Below are 21,843 nucleotides of genomic sequence, written 5' to 3' on the forward strand. Positions count from 1 at the left end.
CATGGCACCCCTCATCCCTGTCCTGGTATGCATGGTACCCCTAATCCCCATCAGGCTGCACATTAAAAAACAAATAAACACTCCTACTCACCTTTCTTCTCTCCTCCAGCGCTGCATCCTGTCTGCCCGCACTGATCTCTCCATGTGAGCCGCGCATGACGTCACTGCCATGCGAGGCACACAAGGAGAGATCAGCTGCCGGAAGTCAGTGCTCCCCACGCCGGGTCTGTGTGCGCGGGGAGCAGTGACTTCACACTCCTTCATAGCCGGCACACAGCGGAGCCGCGCTGCGGCTGCTGCTGCTGCCGGCTATCTCCTGTGCCCGCTCATGAAAGGGCATGAATATTCATCCTCTCCCCACACCCATGGGCGTGGAAAAAGGTTGAATATTCATGCCCTTTAACAGAGGGCACAGGAGATAGCCGGCAGATGCAGGAGCCGCAGCGCGGCTACACTGTATACCGCTATTAAGGAGCATGAATACTCAGTGCTCCCCACGCCCCATGGGCGTGGGGAGCAGTGAATATTCATTTTCTTTAGCAGCGGGGACAGTGTAGGCTGCAGTAGGCGCTGCTGCCTCCTGTGCCCCGCTCCTCCACCGATACCGCTCCCCCCACACCACACATGATTATACACCACCCCCAACATTCGGACTATAAGACGCACCCCCCATTTTCCTCCAAAATATATATTATACACATTTTTTTTGCTGTTTAGATTCGGAATCCCAAAACTCTGCTTCCTATGCCCGGAGTGATGGTGGGCGACATTGGCAAGAAGCTTGGCCAGAATGGCTTAGATAATGGGTGAGTAGCATCTTGCATACAGTCATGGCCGAAATTGTTGGCCCCATTGAAATTGTTCTAGAAAATGAAATATTTCTCTCAGAAAACTTGCATTTACACAGGTTTTGTTACACATGTTTATTTCCTTTGTGTGTATTGGAACAACACAAAAAAAAATAGTTAAAAAGGCAAATTGAACATAATTTCACGCAATACCTCAAATATTGATGACGCCTTTCCATAATTGTAGGTAATCAACTTTGTTTCAAGCATGTTATGCTCGTTCAGACTCACCTGTGACAAGTAACAGGTGTGGGCAATATGGAAATCACACCTGAAAGCAGATAAAAATGGGATAACGTGGCTCAATCTTTGCAGTGTGTTTCTTTGTGTGCCACACTAAGCATGGAGAACAGAAAGAGGAGAAGAGAACTGTCTGAGGACCTGAGAACCCAAATTGTTGAAAAATATCAACAATCTCAAGAGTGCCAACACTTTTGGCCATGACTGTATATTTGTTAAAGGGGTTCTCCTCTCTAGACGACCTCTACTTGTTGGAAAGCATCACACAATAATCTCATTTTCAGAAGTTGTTCTATCATCTTGATGGGATAAAATTGCAAAAAACCTTTTAAAAGAAATTTAAAAAAAGCAACTTTGTAATTTATCGCTAATTAAAAATCCTCTCCATTCTCAAAACCGGAGGGATTTTTAACTATAGTTTACTGCTCCTCTCTTAGGCGAGCAACACTGCACCTACAATCTCTTTTCTTTGGTCGATGCTGCAGAGCTTTTGTTTGCAGCCTCGTAGAGCGCAGAGTTTGGACCAGCGGCGCAGCATGCCTCCAATTTTGAACTGTCAATCTTCAGAAAGAAGATGAGAAAATGTCTTTAAGAATCCCACCGTGCTCGTGAATGTGTGATGCAGGACTGGACATTCTTCCACTATTCTTCTGCTTGATTCTACTCATTTTTCCTACTACTTCATCATGTGTATACGAATTGCAGTCACCAGGTGGCGCTACCGTGTCATAGCATAGCAAATGGAATTTTTGCATTCTACAGCAATTCACACTTGCTGCTTTTAAAGGAACCCGTCAGCTGGTTTTCCAAATACTTTCATGATCTGGATCCATAGCCGACTTAAGGCTTGTTCACAGACTATACTTTTGCCGTGTTTTTTTTCCCACACGTTTCTGCTGCAGAAAAAACGTGGAGTTTTATGGCTTATGCACACATTGTATACTTATCGCAGTTTTTTTTTTTTTTTGGGGGGGTGGGGGGGGGGTTTCTGCACAGATTTTTAGCAAAATCTCAAAGATTTCCTGTTGCCAATAAAGTGAATGAGAATCCTGAAGTCTCTTGCACACGTTGCTTATTTTTTCCTTGCTGATTTTGGAGCAGATTTAAATCTGTCAATTCTTACAGCGTTTTTGCTGCAGATTTCACCCGAACTAATAAGTTGGGGAAAAACTGCACCAAAAACGCATGTATAAATGCATAAAAAATAAGGCAAAAAACGCGCTTATTGTACGCTGCTTTTTTCCTACCAAGAGATGCAGAGATGGTGCAGAAATTTCTGCACCAAATACTTAACGTGTGCACAGACCCTTAGGCTATGTTCACATATCGTGTTTTTTTCAGTGTTTTTGATGAATTTTTTATGAAAATTTTCAGCTGCTTTTTACAGTACCAACAAAGTCTATGAGATTCCAGAAATCTCATTCACACATCTTGTTTTTTTTTATCATGATTTTGTGCTTTGCATGTTTTTTTGCAAAATAGAGCATGTCACTTCTTTCAGCGATTTTCACTCATTAGAAGTAATGGGTAGTGAAAAAATGCCTAGTGTGAACAGGGTAAACATTGGCTCACCAAGGTGTGAGATTGAACAATACCTGTGGCCCAGGGAGGTGTGAAATTGAGCAATTAAAAAAAAACGTACGTAAAGTCCACTCACCATTGGGGTGTGGTGCAGTCTCGGCCTCCCTTGGATCCAGCCAGGGCAGCCTGGTTCATGAATCAGACCATGATTAAGACTGTAGGTCGAAATGCGTAGGTCGAGACAGCTGTGATCCTTGTGTGCACAAAGACTGATTATGGTGGTAGCAGCATTTTTTAATGACTCAATAAAAGCTATGTTTTATTCAAGTTTATAGCCTGATACGCTGGATCATTCCTCCTATTTTCTGAACTTGAACACTGCCCTGAGCAACTCAATGGCAGACCTTAGTGTGAAAGTAAATAGTGTCATACAAACTCAATACACTGCCAGTGTCTTAGGTAAACTGTTGCTGAACAATTCACCTCTCCTCACTGTTATGCCAAAAGCAGAATGAGATTTTTTTCTTTTCACTGAACTTTATGTACATGCATAAAAGAGACAAAAGAACAGTGAAAAAAAACAAGCAAAAAAGCAAGAAAAATCCTGAACAACCTCCTGGTAAGAGATCAGGAGTGTGATTTCTGAAGTCTTGTGCACATGCAGCTAATTTTTTCTTTGTACATTTGAAGCATCAGAGCAGTTTTTCAAGTCTGTAGGTAATGGGGTAAAAACTCACACAAAACACATATTTTACTCAGTGTGTGCACATAGCCTTACTATTAAAAAACAAACAAAAAGAAAACACTGTAATGTCACGTTTTCTTTTTTTTTTGCCCAAATTCTGGTGTAAAACCACTTTAAATTTTCCTAAATAATTTCCACATTTTGAAAAAAATAATTTTCGTTAAGTTACGAAGGGAAGTACGGCGGCTGAACAGTGCACCGAATTCTTTAACGAGACGCAGGACTCCATGAATTCGGCACATTTTACTCCATTGCTCCCACGGTTACAACTGACGTACAACGCAAAAGTCTTGATGAATCGGGGGCTCAATGTTCTTGTAGCACCGCACATCAATCTGCACGTGATGAAACCTCACAGACAACGTCCCTTTAAATAGATGAACAGCTCCATTCCATTTCAAGATGTCTGAATTTTCTGTGGTTTATTTGTATTTCACGGAGCAGAACCTTTCCACACCCGTCCTCACGATTCGACATTTGATACGCCAAGTGTATGGGAACGTGCCCTGTAGTCATCGCTCAGTATTGTTTTAATTATCTGCTTGTTACTTCATCTGAAAAACACCCAGAATATTTTAAGACCTGTTATGTCAGATGGAGCAGGTTAAGAGGGTGCACATAATGATTTCAGCATTGTTCACAAAGCATAATCAGAAAAAGCACTGTATAGACTTACATGGTCACCATCCATTCAATATAAGAGACTTTGTAATATATCTTTATCCACTTATGAGCCACTTCCTTCCACCTCCTTAACTCCTCATTCACTCGAAAATACTCCTATAATCTGTCTTTAGAGAGGAGACAGATTTTCAAATCACTGAAGGATCAAATTACAGCAGCCAATCTATATCTGTATAGAGGAGGGAAGAGCTTATAGAGAAAGATATACAGATGGTGGTTCTGCTGCTGTCTATTAGGTGTTTATTTCACCCCAGTGCTGGATTCGCAGCTGCACTGCTCAGTACTGCTGCATCATTGTTCTCCAGTCTCCTGCTGCTTCTCCATAGAGACAGGGGAGCAGATATCCATCATCTTTGTGTGTTCTGCATATTTAGAAACCACCCACAAGCTCAGAGAGAACTGAAAATCAGTGAGAGAGACATAATTTCAACTCACTGAAGGGTCAAATTACAGCACCCTATTGGTAGTGAAGAGCAGATAGAGAGAAACATACAGATGTTGCTGCTGTTGTTTGGTAAGTGTTTATCTCACCACAGTGCTGGATTCACAGCTACACTGCCCAGTACTGCTGGATAATGTTCTCCATTCTGCTGCTTCTCCATAGAGACAGGAGATCAGAAACTCCTCATGTCTGTTAGTACTGCACATTTAGAGACCACCCACCAGCTCGGAGGGAACTGTAAATCAGAGACAGAGAGGCACAGACTTTCAACTCACTGAAGGATCAAATTACAACAGCCTATTGAATTCTGTAGAGAGAAGGAAGCAGCTGATAGAGAAAGTCATACAGACGGTGCTGCTGTAATTGTTTATCTCACCCCCGTTCTGGATTCACAGATACTGTATACTGCTTGTAGTGGAGAGAAAATTTCCCTTTTTCGGCGCTTCCAGAGGATAAGGATCGTTACAGATGAATTCTTTTTCTCAAAATCAGATTTATTCGGACACTATATTAAGAACAAACAACGCGTTTCTGCCAGCAACAGCCTTCATCAGGTATAATATGCACTTGTAAGGACTTTAAGGGAAGACAATCTTTATAGACTGGTTACTCTTAAGATGTCGTGGTTTTTTTTCTCCCTTTCCTTGACTTGGTTGAATTGATTAGGATTGACACCGCACCCCAATTAAGTTAGGAGAGTGGGTAGTTGTTGAACATTACATTCTATCACCATTCTGTGTACTAGAATGGTATATTTTTTGATATTAGAACGAACAGATATATAATAAAAATTCCTTTCTCTTTTCATTTCCTTCCCTTTCCCCTCCTTACTTCCTCTTTCTATATATATAATATATAATAGTAATTTTAGAATACATAGTTGTGATTAAAATATACCTGGTGGTGGTTATATATAAAAAAAAATAAAATACATGGTACTGATGATAAGAATACATAATTGTTAGTCTAGTATATAAAAACTTCATAAAATATAATTTATTACAATAAAACAAATATTTTTTTCAGTATTGGTAAATAGGGCTGTGCATTAATAAATATACACTTTTTTTTTTTTCTCTCTCTCTCTCTTCTTTTTCCCCCTCACACATTTTCCACTATATCATTAAGACCATCTGGATATAGGGTTTTCAATCGAAAGATCCAATAAGACTCTTTTCTGTTTAGTTTCTGGATCCTATTTATGTCATTCTGTGGTATTTGTTCAACAGGAGTTACCTTTATGTCAAATTTTTTGTGGTGTTTAACTAAAAGGTGTCTGGACAAACTGTGTTTTAAAAAACCTTTTTTGGTGTTGTGTCTGTGGCCATTCATACCTGACCGCAGTGTCCCTGATTAAAAGCGGTAATGTTCTGCTTCCATTTTGGATAATGTGCGCTCCGAAAGTCCAAAAATCCATTAGAATCCGTTTTTTTAAAAAAGGTTTTAGTTATAATTTTATTATTAGAGTGACTGATTTCCAGGTCCAGATAATGGATTTTTTCTTTATCCATATTATATGTGAATGAAATACCCCAACTATTTTTGTTAAGTTCCTCTATAAGAGAAATTGCTTGTTTTTCTGTGCCCTTCCAGAAGAAGATTAAATCCTCTATATAGCGCCTATATAGCAATATGTGTTCTTTATATGGTGTTTGGCTGATGGGCGATCTGGAATTCAAAAACATTATGCTCCAATATAAATCTATCAGGCTTAAAGTTTATATTGGAGCATAATGTTTTTGAATTCCAGATCGCCCATCAGCCAAACACTTTTTTAAAAAAACGGATTCTAATGGATTTTTGGACTTTCGGAGCGCACATTATCCAAAATGGAAGCAGAACATTACCGCTTTTAATCAGGGAAGTGTGAAAGTAAGACAGATTTTAAAAAAGTATTGGCACATTCTAAGAAAGGATTCCTTTCTCAAAAAGTGATTACCGGAGAATCCTGGTATCACATTCCGGAGGGGGGTTACTATTGGGAACATTATTGCGCCTAGTGTCTTAGGGAAACCCCTCTCTCCTTCAAGACCAAAAAAGACTCCTATACAAAATCCCCTTGGAGTTTTTAGATGTGGATCAAAAAAATGTCATTGCTGCAATATCATTAGTCACAAACAAAAATGTATCACATCAAGAAGCACAGGAGAGACATTAAATATAAACCAGCACCTTACTTGTGAGAGTGATCACGTTATCTACGTGATCAATTGTGCCTGTGGTCTTCAGTACGTGGGCCGCACTACACAGACACTGCGGTCGGGTATGAATGGCCACAGACACAACACCAAAAAAGGTTTTTTAAAACACAGTTTGTCCAGACACCTTTTAGTTAAACACCACAAAAAATTTGACATAAAGGTAACTCCTGTTGAACAAATACCACAGAATGACATAAATAGGATCCAGAAACTAAACAGAAAAGAGTCTTATTGGATCTTTCGATTGAAAACCCTATATCCAGATGGTCTTAATGATATAGTGGAAAATGTGTGAGGGGGAAAAAGAAGAGAGAGAGAGAGAGAAAAAAAAAAGTGTATATTTATTAATGCACAGCCCTATTTACCAATACTGAAAAAAATATTTGTTTTATTGTAGTAAGTTATATTTTATGATTTTTTTATATACTAGACTAACAATTATGTATTTTTATCATCAGTACCATGTATTTTTATTTTATTTTTTTTTATATATATAACCACCACCAGGTATATTTTAATCACAACTATGTATTCTAAAATTACTATTATATATTATATATATAGAAAGAGGAAGTAAGGAGGGGAAAGGGAAGGAAATGAAAAGAGAAAGGAATTTTTATTATATATCTGTTCGTTCTAATATCAAAAAATATACCATTCTAGTACACAGAATGGTGATAGAATGTAATGTTCAACAACTACCCACTCTCCTAACTTAATTGGGGTGCGGTGTCAATCCTAATCAATTCAACCAAGTCAAGGAAAGGGAGAAAAAAAACCACGACATCTTAAGAGTAACCAGTCTATAAAGATTGTCTTCCCTTAAAGTCCTTACAAGTGCATATTATACCTGATGAAGGCCGTTGCTGGCAGAAACGCGTTGTTTGTTCTTAATATAGTGTCCGAATAAATCTGATTTTGAGAAAAAGAATTCATCTGTAACGATCCTTATCCTCTGGAAGCGCCGAAAAAGGGAAATTTTCTCTCCACTACAATATCCAACATGCAAGCCTTATACCAGGGCTGACATAGTTCCCGCATTTGTGCTGCAGACCAGAGGATTGCAAAGAGCTGATCCACTATTATACGGATCATTTGAGTGAAAATACAAGACATCTAAAAGGTGAGTGCACAAAAACAAATATTGTTGTGGCAAATGCATATATTCACCTACACTTAGGCTCTGCGCCCCTTGTCTCCCCTTTTATTCTTTTGTTATATCACTGTGAGATATACTGCTTAGTACCTCTGTATAATTTTCTCCATGAAGCATCTGTCTCTGCTGCATAGAGACAGGAGAGCAGATATACATGATGTCTGTGTGTACTATGTATTTAGAGACAACCCACTAGCTCAGAGACAACTAAAAAATTAGAAAGTGAGCCTGGAGAGGTGAAAAACTAGGAAAATAGTTTTGATTAAACATCTATTATTTGGTGTTTTCGTATAAGTGGGCGACTAAGAACGATGCAGGAATTGTGCCATGTAAAAAAGTTTGTTCAACTACAACCATCCTAGATCGTTCCTTCTTCCAGGGTCTGGGATCTGGATCTGTGCAAGAAGTCTGAGCAAGAACATGTGACAGTAGGCTTCTAGCCCATCTTAATGCGCTGTTATGGGTCATTGAGAAGCTACTCCCTGCCACAGCCAGCCCCTTTTACAAGCAATTTGTAACAGTCCCTTAGTAAGGGAATCGTCCTGTGGCTCCGTTGGTCCTTACTTTTACGTCACTACGTTCCAAGGGCTCCAACCTCACTTGGCTGTAGGCAAAAGTACAGCCCTCAAGCCAAACGTAGGAAGATAAAGACTTGGACTACAACTTTATTAGTAGGGCACGGACTCTTTGAATAACCACTTATTCCCATCTGCAGCAATATAACAGTACCTTTATGCTATAGGGGGGCTGAGTAACTCTTCTACGTTTTACTTTGCTATGTAGGAGGGGAGAAGAAATAGTTTTGTGGCTTTTCTTTGTACTTTTTCTATCTGCAGGGCATCCTTTCTCTAAACCGATGCCTAGAACTGAACTGCATATTCCAGATGCTTTGTATGTCCCTGTCCAGCGAGTCCATGTCTCTTTAAATACACAACATTATCCCGCTGGCTTTCGAGGCAGCTGATTGACATTGCATGCTTTTATCCAGTCTATGATCTACACCCAGATCCTCCTATATAAGTCTTCACTATTTTCCCTTAGACTGTTGTGTTTCAATTATTGCCTAACCTTTTATAGTAAGGGTCAGTACATGGTCATTTCATAATGTGACACCATAATGCAAGATATAGATAAGAGGTTGGGTGTGTACAGTCGGGGAAAGTTAGAAAAATGTTGTGCCAAACATGCTTTAGGGTAATGTCTACACTTTAACACAATTTTTTTGTTTTAATCTTGGTAGATCCAACATTTTGTGCTGATTAATTTCCTATTTTATTTTTTCTGATACAAAACCTTAAATTCTCTGTTTAGATCTAGCAGCATAAAATGATGATTTTCTGCCTGTCTGCAGCCACCTCTAGGGGGAGCTTAGGAGCATATACAATACAGTTATACGCTGGACACAATAAGGCAGGAGTGGGTAATTCGTTTTCCTGAGTGACCAGATGAGAAACCATGTTTGTTGTGGAGGCCGAACCTATAGTCTGAAATTATTTCTGCTCAATATTAATATTGAGCAGAATTACATAGCCTCTCTATTCACAGTATGAGCCCCCACATAGCACCTTTGTATACAGTGAGACCCACACACAGCCCCATATATACAATGAGCCCCCACATAGCCTCTCTATATACAGTAGGAGCCCTTACATAGCCTCTTTATATACAATATAAGTCCTCACAAAGCCCCCTGTATACAGTATGAGCCCGAACATAGCCTCCTATATACAGTATGAGCCCTCACATAGCCTCCTAAATACAGTATGAGCCCCCACATAGCCTCTTATATACAATATGAGACCCCACATAGCCTCATATATACATTATTAGCCCACACATAGCCTCTTGTGTATAATTGTGTATGAGCCCCCACATAGCTCCCTATATACAGTATGAGACCTCACATAGCTCCCTATATACAATATGAGACTTCACATAGCCTCCTATATACAGTATGGGCACATATATACTGTGTGAGCCCCCACATAGCTCAATATATACAGTATGAGACTTCACATAGCCTCCTATATACAGTATGGGCACATATATACAGTGAGTCCCCACATAGCCTCCTATATGCAGTGTAAGCCCCCACATAGCCTCCTGTATACAGTGTAAGCCCCCACATAGCCTCCTGTATACAGTGTAAGCCCCACATAGCCTTTTATATACAATGTGAGCCCCAACATAGCCTCCTAAATACATTCTGATCCACTCTTAGCCTCCTATATACAGTATCAGCCCCCACATAGGTCCCTATATATAGTATGAGACCTCGCATTGCTTCTTATATACAGTATGAGCCCACAAAGCAGCCTCCTATATGGAGTATGAGCCCCCACATTGCCTTCTATACATGCAGACATCCCATATACATGTTTAAAAAAAAAAAACAACACATACTCACCTTGCTCCCGTTCCCTCGGCGCTCTGCGCCTGTCTCCTGTGCACTGACTCGCCATGCAGCCGAAGCAATGTAATGACGTCATCGTGTCTGCTGTCTCACACACTGAGTGGTGGAAGAAGGAGCCAGCGCTTTCTGCATCCTGATGATGCGGATAATAGTGACATTGTGAAGTGGGTTGCCTTGGCAGACGTCGGCTGTCTCCTAACCTTAGTATAGGTCATCAATATCCGATCGGTCGGGGTCCGACACTCGACACTGCCGATCAGCTGTTCGCGATGCTGGCCGTCGGCCGGAAGTTCTCAATTGCGGAGCGGCTCTGTCTTCTATAGTAACCATGGTCAGGTACTGCACATCCGTCTCCTGGTGATTTGAATAGGAGGTGGATGTGCAGTACCCAGCCACGGCCTCTATCAGAAGACGGAGCAGCTCACAGGGTATGAATACTTTTTCAAGGCACTGTACATAATGGCAAATTTATGGTAATGTAAAGAGTTGTTTTACAGTCTGACATGTTGTACGGTATTAGTCATGTATCTTATAGAACCGCGTATAGAGATCAGGAATGAGTGCAGTGTTTTGGGCGGTTTAATTAAGGAATCTCAATTTTACTTGCCTTTGTTTATGGGAGCTCTGGTATCAGCTTCCTTGTATGATAGATCTCTGCTCGGGTGGTTACACATAATGTATCCATAGTTCCATTCATTTTGCTGCTCACATAAATATTTATGGCAGCAGTAAATATTCGGCAGAGTTTAGTAACACACCAACGCCAAGATAAAACAAACCTTCAGCTTTTACTAGAAACGAGAGCTCAAAATAAATCCCAGAAAGTTTGCCAACTTTTTTTGTTATGCTGTGCAATACTTTACTCGTACACGCCTGGCTGTCAGACTTCTCCTTTGTATAAATAATATTTGTCTTGTTGGAAAAAGAAGCCGTGAGACCTTACTGAGGAGAACTTTAAAGGCTATGGACACCTTTTGACATAGAATATTTTTTTTTTACGTATGTTACTGCTTACCTTTAGTTCATACAATTGCACTGTTTCAGTCTGCCATCTTCATTCCTCCATTGATTTTTAGACGCCCTGTTATGCAGTTTGATCTAAGTTTCAGATTTTTCTCTTGTGGGAGTGTCTCTCACTGCAATACAGGCTGGATGTGAGCTCTGTGTGTATCCAGCTTGTATCCTGCACTTATTTCCTCCTGATCTGTAACCTTTAATCTCTGCCCTCCCTGAAACACTAAACATGTTTTCTCCCCTCGCCAAACTGTAGATCTGTGTACAACCCCTTCCTCCTGCTATCTCTAACAGTGAGAAAAGGGACGGGGAGCAGAAAGAATCATAAGGAGTAGGTACTCTAATTGATTTGTATAAGTTTTGCAAAAGCACTTCTCTGGATGCAGGAATGGTTGAAAAATTGTAATGAAGACTATTTAGGCTACAATAGCATTCAGCGCTCAAATATAGGAACAGAATAATGGAATGTCAGAAAAGAAACACATTCTTCTTATGATAGATACAAATGACACCAGACGGACCACATTCACTATAATACAATCTGCTTCTTTCTCCACTTATGATCCACTTCGAGAGACATATAGAAATGGCGCAGTTTAATCCCCTTTTCCCTCCAAGTTTGGATGACGATGTCTTTCGTACCTGGCCAAATAGAGGCTACTTCAGAAGATCTCCTTTCCGAGCTAGACAAAACTGGCACTCAAAGGAACACCTCCTCAGCATCTCTACAGCATCGCCCTTGGGAATCTGGAGAGTTGGTCAGCTTTCCCACTTTTTTCACTATCTACCCCCCCCCCCAGACTCCTCTATAATGATGACGAAACAACCGTTAAAACCGCGTGTTCGGGCTCGTGACCTCTAAGACATTCTCTATCCTTCTCGTACTCCTTACTGAGTGAACCCCAGCAACAACCTGCCACTCCTTTTTAAATTCAATGGGAAGGGGACTTGGGTCTCTCCCTATCAAAGGATCAATGGAGACATATTTTTACCCTAGCACACACATGTCAAACTCTGACCCGTGGGCCATATCAGGCCCGCAGGGTGGTTATATTCGGCCCCAGACACCAGAACCGCCACCCCTATGTGGGGCCATTGTTCTGTATGGAGGACTGTGAGGCCCATTATTCCGTATGGAGGACTATGTGGGGCTATTATTCTGTATGGAGGACTATGTGGGGCCATTATTCTGTATGGAGGACTATGTGGGGCCCATTATACTGTATGGAGGACTATGTGGTGCCCGTTATTCTGTATGGAGGACTATGTGGTGCCCGTTATTCTGTATGGAGGACTATGTGGTGCCCATTATTCTGTATTGAGGACTATGTGGGGCCCATTATACTGCATGGAGGACTATGTAGTGCCCTTTATTCTGTACGGAGGACTATGTGGTGCCCGTTATTCTGTATTGAGGACTATGTGGGGCCCATTATACTGTATGGAGGACTATGTGGGGCCATTATTCTGTATGGTGCACTATGTGGGGCCATTATACTGTATGGAGGACTATGTGGGGCCCATTATTCTGTATGGAGGACTATGTGGGGCCCATTATACTGTATGAAGAACTATGTGGGGCCCATTATACTGTATGAAGAACTATGTGGGGCCATTATTCTGTATGGTGCACTATGTGGGGCCATTATTCTGTATGGAGGACTATGTGGGGCCATTATTCTGTATGGAGGACTATGTGGGGCCATTATTCTGTATGGAGGACTATGTGGGGCCCATTATTCTGTATGGAGGACTATGTAGACCCATTATACTGCATGGAGGACTATGTGGGGCCCTATATTCTGTATGGAGGACTGTGTGGGGCCCATTATTCTGTATGAAGAACTATGTGGGGCCATTATTCTGTATGGAGGACTATGTGGGGCCCATTATTCTCTATGAAGAACTATGTGGTGCTCATTATACTGTATGAAGAACTATGTGGGGCCATTATACTGTATGAAGAACTATGTGGGGCCATTATACTGTATGCAGAACTATGTGGGGCCCATTATACTGTATGAAGAACTATGTGGGGCCATTATACTGTATGAAGAACTATGTGGGGCCATTATACTGTATGAAGAACTATGTGGGGCCCATTATACTGTATGAAGAACTATGTGGGGCCCATTATTCTGTATGGAGGACTATGTGGGGCCATTATTCTGTATGGAGGACTATGTGGGGCCTGTTATTCTGTATTGAGGACTATGTGGGGCCCATTATACTGTATGAAGAACTATGTGGGGCCCATTATACTGTATGAAGAACTATGTGGGGCCATTATACTGTATGAAGAACTATGTGGGGCCATTATACTGTATGCAGAACTATGTGGGGCCCATTATACTGTATGAAGAACTATGTGGGGCCATTATACTGTATGAAGAACTATGTGGGGCCATTATACTGTATGAAGAACTATGTGGGGCCCATTATTCTGTATGAAGAACTATGTGGGGCCCATTATTCTGTATGAAGAACTATGTGGGGCCCATTATACTGTATGGAGGACTATGTGGGGTCTACTATGCTGTATGGAGGACTATGTGGGGCCCATTACACTGTATACTGGTTGACCCGCGACTTTTTTCCAAGTTTTTCATTTTGGCCCTCTGTGTGTTTAAGTTTGACATCCCTGATCTAGCACATAGTCACCCATTTGCTCTTTTTTCCATATGGTCAGGTTATAAACTACTGTCACGGTGGTATAGGGTCCCAACTCGCCTACACTTCCCAGATGCCAATCCCATGTGTTGGAGAATCGGGGAGGAGGAAGGGGACATGTTACTAGTGATGAGCGAGCATGCTCGCCACTGCTCGGTACTCGCCCGAGCATCTCAGTGCTCGAGATAGATAGAAACATGTCACATATATAATAAGTACAGTGACAGTGTTGGTTACTGTCCTTGTTATTTAGTGTTAAAATAAAGGATTTATTAAAAAAAATAAATAATAGTGTTTTCATGCACCTGTCTCTTTAGAAAAGCCGGCCGGCAATTCATCAGCGGCATACACCGGTACCCGACAATTTATAACAGACAGAATAGAGCTTCACACATAGATTAGATAGATAGAAACATGTCAGTCACATATATAAGAAGTACAGTGACAGTGTTGATTACTGTACTTGTCATTTAGTGTTAAAATAAAGGATTTATTAAAAAAAAAAATTGGCGTGGGGTTCCCCTTAATTTTAGTCTCTAGCGGAGGTTAAGCAGACGGCTGGGGCAGATGTTTGAAGCCTGGGAAGGGGGTAATACCCACGGAGCTTCCCAGGCTACTAATAATTTCATGAAATAATTAAAAAAAAAAATACATGGGGCTTCGCCCTATTTTTGTGTCCAGCCAGGTACAACTAGGCAGCTGGGGGCTGGAATCCGCAGCGCAGGGAGGCCCAAGCTTTCTGCCCCCCCCCCCCCCACTGCAAATTGCAATCCGCAGCCACCCCAGAGAGTGGCGCGTTCATAGAAGCGCCACCTTCTGGCGCTATACCCAACTCATCCAGGGCCCTGGTGCGGTGGCTCACTGGGTAATAAAGGGGTTAGGGCCAGCTTGGTATTATCAGCTGGCCCTAAGCCCGAAATTCATGGGGTCACGCCAATATTAGACATGACCGCCATGAATTTCTAGTAAAGTATTTAAAAAAAACACAACACCCAGAATAAAGTCCTTTAATTCAAATAAACACACAATTCTTTATTGTTCTAAATTAAACCATACTTACCATCACGCCCATTCCAGCTGAAGCCAATGTCTTCTGCAATAAAAGTAAAATAATAAAGCAACCTCATCCTTACCTTTCCATGGTTCCCAGGACAGCTTCAGCTCTGCTACATTCACATGACAGGCTGGATCGTAGTAGAAAGCTGCCATCCAGCCTGTCATCCCGCAGACACTGAGAAGCGCAGGCATGCTTGCGCTCTTCAGTGTCTGGCTGTGACGGCATCCAGATGAGCCGAGTTCATGTCACCGCATGCGCAGGACAATTCTCTCACGCTCACGGCATGCGCAGGAGAATTCTCCCACGCTGTCAGTGACGTGCATGAGGTGAGCTGAGTTCATTGGACATGAACTCGGCTCATCTGGATGCCGTCACAGCGAGACACTGAGGAGCGTAAGCATGCCTGAGCTGCACAGTGTCTGCGGCATGGCAAGATGGCAGCTTTCGGCTGCGATCCAGCCTGTCATGTGAATGTAGCAGAGCTAGAGCCATCCTGGGAACCATGGAAAGGTAAGGATGAGGTTGGTTTATTATTTTATTTTTATTGCAGGAGATCGTTGGCTTCAGCTGGAATGGGCGTGATGGTAAGTATGGTTTAATTTAGAACAATAAAGAATTGTGTGTTTATTTCAATTAAAGCACTTTATTCTGGGTGTTTGTGGGGTTTTTTTTAACTTTGACTATGGGGTTAGTAATGGGGGTGTCTTATAGACGCCTCTCCTATGGATGCGCCATTTCTGGGGCGGCTGACGGCTGGTGTTTCTAGCCTGGGAGGGGGCCAATATTCATGGCACCCTTCCTGGTCTATTAAGATCAGCCCCCAGCTGTCTGCCTAGCCTTTGCTAGCTATTAAAATAGGGGGGACCTCACGTCATTTTTTTGGGGGGTCCCCCATTTTAATAGCTAGTAAAGGCTAGGTATTCAGCTGTGGGCCGATATTAGTAGCCTGGGAAGCTCCGTGGGTATTACCCCCTTCCCAGGCTTCAAACATCTGCCCCAGCCGTCTGCTTAACCTCCGCTAGAGACTAAAATTACGGGGAACCCCACGCCAATTTTTTTTTAATAAATCCTTTATTTTAACACTAAATGACAAGTACAGTAATCAACACTATCACTGTACTTATTATATATGTGACTGACATGTTTCTATCTATCTAATCTATGTGTGAAGCTCTATTCTTTCGGTTCTAAATTGTCGGGTACCGGTGTATGCCGCTGCTGAATTGCCGGCTTTTCATGTTTCACTGTGAGCACTGTTCCCATCGATTTGGGCAATCACTGTAATGCCACAACCACCATGGCTGTGGCATTACAGTGAGTGGCAGACAATCCCTGCATGATTGGTGCTCTAAATAGCGCCAGACATGCAGGACGGGGACCCGAGCTCCCGCCCGAGCATCGCGCATGTACCCTCCTATATACCCTGCCTGTCTGTCTGCCTATATATTTTGCCTGCCTGACGTTTAATTGAGCACCGTTCCTATCGATTTGGACAATTTTTGACCTTCTGTAGACCGCCGGGGGGGACCATCAGAAAAATGCTCGTTTCCCATAGACTTACATTGGGCTCGTTGCTCGGGTCGAGCACCCGAGTATTCCAATGTGCTCGACCCGAGCTTCGAGCACCCAAGCATTTTAGTGCTCACTCATCACTAGTCTCAACCCTTTTTGGCGAAAAGTGCAGCGAGTGATACATAAGATCACTGATCTGGGATCAGACTTGAATCCAGCTCTCGTCCTTCTATTTTGAGGCACCTATTTGCGACGGCACATGCTTGCATTCTCTTGGTTTGGAAAAAGGACTCCACGCCGACTTTTTTTCCTTTGCTTTTCTATAATGAATGCTCAATTCTGCTGTCAGTAATTCCTATAAGCCTTTTTACAAGGTTTGGTGTTATTGGCTGGAACTTAGAACCTCTTGAATATCTGACCTTTATTAAGGAAAGCTGAGCCCATAGATCTAAAACTTTTTGACCTATTACCTCCAATCCCCCCCACCTCCCTTTATTCCTTTTGTCCCGTTTACTCCTTACATCCCTCCCCCCTCTTCCCTTCATTTTTCTTCGTTCTCTCTTTTTTTGTGTTATTAGGGAATGGTTCATCCGGTACTACAATGTAAGTTTTTGGCTCTACTATTATGGCTGGATTTCATGTTTCAATGTTCAAGCAATACTTTGTGCTGTGTGTGACCATCTTTATTGATGTATTTGTCCTTTTGTATCTGTTTCCGTTGTTGCACTGCTGCACATGACTGTATTATCCCTTTAAAAAAAAGAAATGGCGCAGTTGCTCTCTAGTAAGTATTTATCTCACCACAGAGCTGGAATCGCAGCTACACCTTTCAGTACTGCTGTTAAATGTCCTCTTTTCTGTCGCTGGGTCTGAAAATGTGCTACATGAAAACATCAGAACAGGAATCCCCTCTATCTCATCACAGCAGCTACTCTCCCCCCACTAGCTCAAAGACAACTGAAAATTAAAAAGAGAGATGGCAGAGGGGAAAACTTGTGAAAAATGCAGGACACACTTCATATAATGGTCAGAAATAGTGTTTTTTTTCATGCACACACGACTGCTTATTCGGAGAAGTCACCTGAAACAGCAGGAATGCTTTTAGCTTCATGGCTAACAATACATAGTATAGACCGTATATGTTTATTTAGTTATTCCTTTTTTATGTCTTCACAGATTTGCAATGTTTCACAATGTTCGGATTCCCCATGAAAACCTTTTAAACCGTACTGGCGATATTTCCTCCAGTGGAAACTACACCAGCGTATACAAGGTGCTATATATTCATTCACATACTTTTTATATATTTTTATTTTAGATTTTGATTGATATTTGCATTCGGTACTTATACATCTTTTAGTAAATACTTCTTTTTTTTACATGAAATAACAATGCTGAAACATCTTTTTCTAGGGCTTTGCATGGAGCGTTTCTCAGTCCTTCCTACAAATGTATGGATAACTTGACAGAATATGTGGAGACATGTCATTGACAGAAAGGACACCCATTGTGTTCACACATTTCCAGGAGGAATAACAGAGGTGTAAAGATGCTCCAGAATTGTTATTTTAGGAAGGACGCCATTCTTTTTACTAAACCAGGCATGGAACTGAAAGCTGTAGGATTATATAGGGAATGGGAAAGTTGTATTTGTTTTTCCATAAGGTCCTGGTTCTAGGTGGCATACCCAAACAAAATGATTGATTTATTATTTAAAAACAAAGAAAAATCCTTCTAGCTTTGTAATAGCAGCTTTTATTTAGTGGATTTTTTTCGGAGTTAGTTTTCTATCAATGTAGATTGCAAACTGATCCAAGTTTCATATTTCTCCCTTGTGGGAGTGCTTCTCCCAGTAATATAGGCTGGATGGGAGGTCTGTGTGTATCCAGAGTGCTTTTGTCTTCATTAACTTGTACATCAGCACAGCTTCTGTCTTCATGGGCTTTTCTACAGCCTGATTTTGTTTTCTCTGCCCTCCCTCAGACTGTACATGCTTTCTCCACTCCTTTATTTTTAGGTTTTGTTTTATATCATTATAGATCTTTACTGTGACTTATGCATATTGTTGTTTTTTTTTTTTATTATTCTTTTTTCACTAGGACCCAAAGCAGCGTCTTGGTGCTTCTCTTGGCACGCTGTCCAGCGGGAGGGTTTCAATCATTGGCATGGTAGTCACAAACTTGAAGCTTGCCATCACTATTGCTATCCGTTTCTCTGCTACACGCCGTCAGTTTGGACCTACTGAAAAAGAAGAAATCCCAGTTCTTGAATATCAGCTGCAGGTACATGTAGTCTCTGTTTTATAAGCTTATGATATCCTGACCATCAGAATTTGTATCCTTGTTCACTTCTTGAGTATTTCAAGTTGTATAGGGATCTTATCCTGCCACATTACAGTCTTTGGTTTAAAGCCGAGCAATTAATAACTAAGCGTATAACTAAGCGCATAACTAAGCGCCAGGGCGGCTTATATAAGCATATCCTATTATATTTGGGTGGAGGTGTTTCTGACAGCTCCTAAATATTTATTTAATTTTGCCATGTGTCACATCACTCACAAATGTATTTTTTAAATTTACGAATCCTTAAATATCTCACGTTCCCTCTTATGCCTTAGAATAATGAGGATGACATTTAGATGAGAGGGGAAAACCGATACTGATGATGGTAAAACACAGATAAAGTTTATGCAGCAATTCAAATTGTCTAATTTTACTGCAAGGTTGAGCGGAGACATCAGTTTCCTGAACGTTGCGAATATACCAGAAATAAGATTGGATTGCATGAGAATTTACAGCTGAAAATGAAGTCAGTCTGCTATGATAAAGGCGTGCGTAAAAAAATAATGCTGTGTATAGGTTGTGGAGCTGTAGGAGACTTCAGCTTCTTATGGGTCAATCAATATTTAAAAGCTGGACATGTAGACAAGGGAAAAATGATTTTTACATCCGGCAGAACATGTTTATTAAATGTATGCACAGAGAACGCGATTCACCATTTGTGGGTTTCATTTTAGTGACTTTTCCTCACTTGTCTTGTGGCATTCTTTGATGTTTTTTGCACCAAATTCTGCAGAATAGCACACATGATTCATGAGTTTTGCCTCCAACCTTCCATGCGACTATTTAGTGCTAAAAGTTCCACTAAAATGTCGCACAATTTGCAACTTAAAAAAAAAAAGCACTTAAGTCTATGTAAAATCATTCCGGAAGCTGGACTACATTTCTTTAATTAATATATATATATATATATATATATATATATATATATATATATATATATATATATATATATATATATATATATATATATATATATATATATATATATATATATATATATATATATAATAAATACATACCTATATAATATTTTTTTTAAAGAAAGTCGCAATTGATGAATCGGCAGAGAACCCCAACCCCCTCCCACTTAAAGAAATACAGATAAAACAACAAAAACAAGACAAAAAAACACAAATGCAATAATGAATCAGGTCTCGCGTTTGAGTCTTCAATCCTCATTTCTTAATTTACTTTCTGAACCCCTGATATGCAGTTTGCAGACTGAACCAAGTTTCAGATTTTTCACTTACAGAAGTGTCACTCCCAGTGATACAGGCTGGATGTGAGCTCTGTGTTTATCCAGGGTGCTGCTGTCTTCATTAGCTCATACATCAGTAAAAACTTCTATTCTGCACATTACTTCCACTTCATGTGCTTTTCTTCCCTTCCTACAGCCTGTTTTATCTGCCCTCCCTGAGACTTTACATGCTTTCTACCCTTTCCACTCTGTGGAGACTGGTGTACAATCCACTTCCATTCCCTGGTGCTATCTCTAACACTGAGGAAAGGGGAGAACAGAAGGAGCCTTCAGAACCATGAAATAGAGCTTTGATGGATTTTTAGCGTTTTTGCAAATCACTCAGCTAGATAATGGACTTACAGAAATTTTTGGGTGTGTTTCTTTAACCATTTATTTTGTTTATTATTTTTCCTTTTTCAGCAATGGAGGCTGATTCCTTATCTCGCCGCAGCTTATGTTTTAGATTACTTCTCCAAGAGCTTCTTTTTAAACTTGGTTGAACTTCAGGTTGGGATTCTTATGAAGGATCGGAGCCCGAGACAGGTGCGTACTGCTATTGTAAAGGTCACTAAAATAGTGATGGTGTATTCTTATATTCTGGCGGGGAAGTGGCCATGTGACCTTCCATGAAATCCTTCCTACCGCCGCTGATTGTTCCTGTTTGCGCTTTTGTTTTTCCCCCTCCTCTACCTTCTCACTTCTCCATTGTTATAGCCATACAAGGGCTTGGGCTTTTTGCAGAACCTACTATAGTTTTGAATGATACCATTCATTTTACCATACAATGTAGTGAAAAATAGGAACAAAAAATTCCAAGTTCTTGTGAAGTAGAGAAAAAAAAAATCATAATTCTGCTATTTTTGTGGGGTTTTTTGCGTTCATTATGCTTTTAAAAATGACCTGGGAAAATTATTCTTCTTGTTAGTACAGTTACAGCTATGCCAAACTTTTATTTATTTATTTTTTATGATTTTTTTTTTCTTTTTAGTGGTAAAAAAAAAATTCTGAAATGTGTTTAAAAAAAAATGGTTTATGTCACAATATTCCGAGACCTATAACTTTTTTTTTTTTTTTTTGTGTGTGTGTGTGAGGGCTTGTGTTTTGCTTTGTGACCTATATGGGCTACTGGTGACCTCTATGGGCTATTGGTGACCTCTATGAGCTATTGGTGACCTCTATGGGCTATTGGTGACCTCTATGGGCTATGGGTGACCTCTATGGGGTATTGGTGACCTATATGGGCTACTGGTGACCTATATGGGCTACTGGTGACCTACATGGGGTACTGGTGACCTACATGGGGTACTGGTGACCTCTATGGGGTATTGGTGACCTATATGTGGTATTGGTGACCTCTCTGGGCTATCGGTGACCTCTCTGGGCTATCGGTGACCTATGGGCTACTGGTGACCTCGATGGGGTATTGGTGACCTCTATGGAGTATTGGTGACCTCTATGGGCTATTGGTGACCTCTATGGGCTATTGGTGACCTCTATGGGCTATTGGTGACCTCTATGGGTTATCGGTGACCTCTATGGGCTATTGGTGACCTCTATGGGCTATTGGTGGCCTATATGGGCTATTGGTGGCCTATATGGGCTATTGGTGACCTCTATGGGTTATCGATGACCTCTATGGGCTATCGATGACCTCTATGGGCTATCGATGACCTCTATGGGCTATCGATGACCTCTATGGGCTATCGGTGACCTCTATGGGCTATCGGTGACCTCTATGGGCTATTGGTGACCTCTATG

The 21,843-nt window shown here is 41.1% G+C and overlaps 1 protein-coding gene across 5 annotated transcripts in view; it reads left to right on the top strand.

Annotated features, from left to right (window-relative positions):
- The window catches only part of ACOX3 (acyl-CoA oxidase 3, pristanoyl), a 91,732-nt gene that overhangs the window by 21,479 nt on the left and 48,410 nt on the right, over nt 1-21,843 (top strand). For all 5 annotated transcript variants that reach the window (XM_073647722.1, XM_073647740.1, XM_073647749.1 and 2 more), the window contains 4 exons: nt 718-806; nt 17,680-17,776; nt 18,603-18,785; nt 20,506-20,628. In XM_073647722.1, coding sequence (XP_073503823.1) covers nt 718-806; nt 17,680-17,776; nt 18,603-18,785; nt 20,506-20,628 — 492 coding nt within the window. The remainder of the gene's footprint in view (nt 1-717; nt 807-17,679; nt 17,777-18,602; nt 18,786-20,505; nt 20,629-21,843) is intronic.

Source organism: Phyllobates terribilis, unplaced genomic scaffold (genome assembly GCF_046119375.1).
Source record: "Phyllobates terribilis strain yellow unplaced genomic scaffold, ASM4611937v1 Scaffold_1__5_contigs__length_1240528914, whole genome shotgun sequence".
In the NCBI taxonomy this organism is placed as follows: domain Eukaryota; kingdom Metazoa; phylum Chordata; class Amphibia; order Anura; family Dendrobatidae; genus Phyllobates; species Phyllobates terribilis.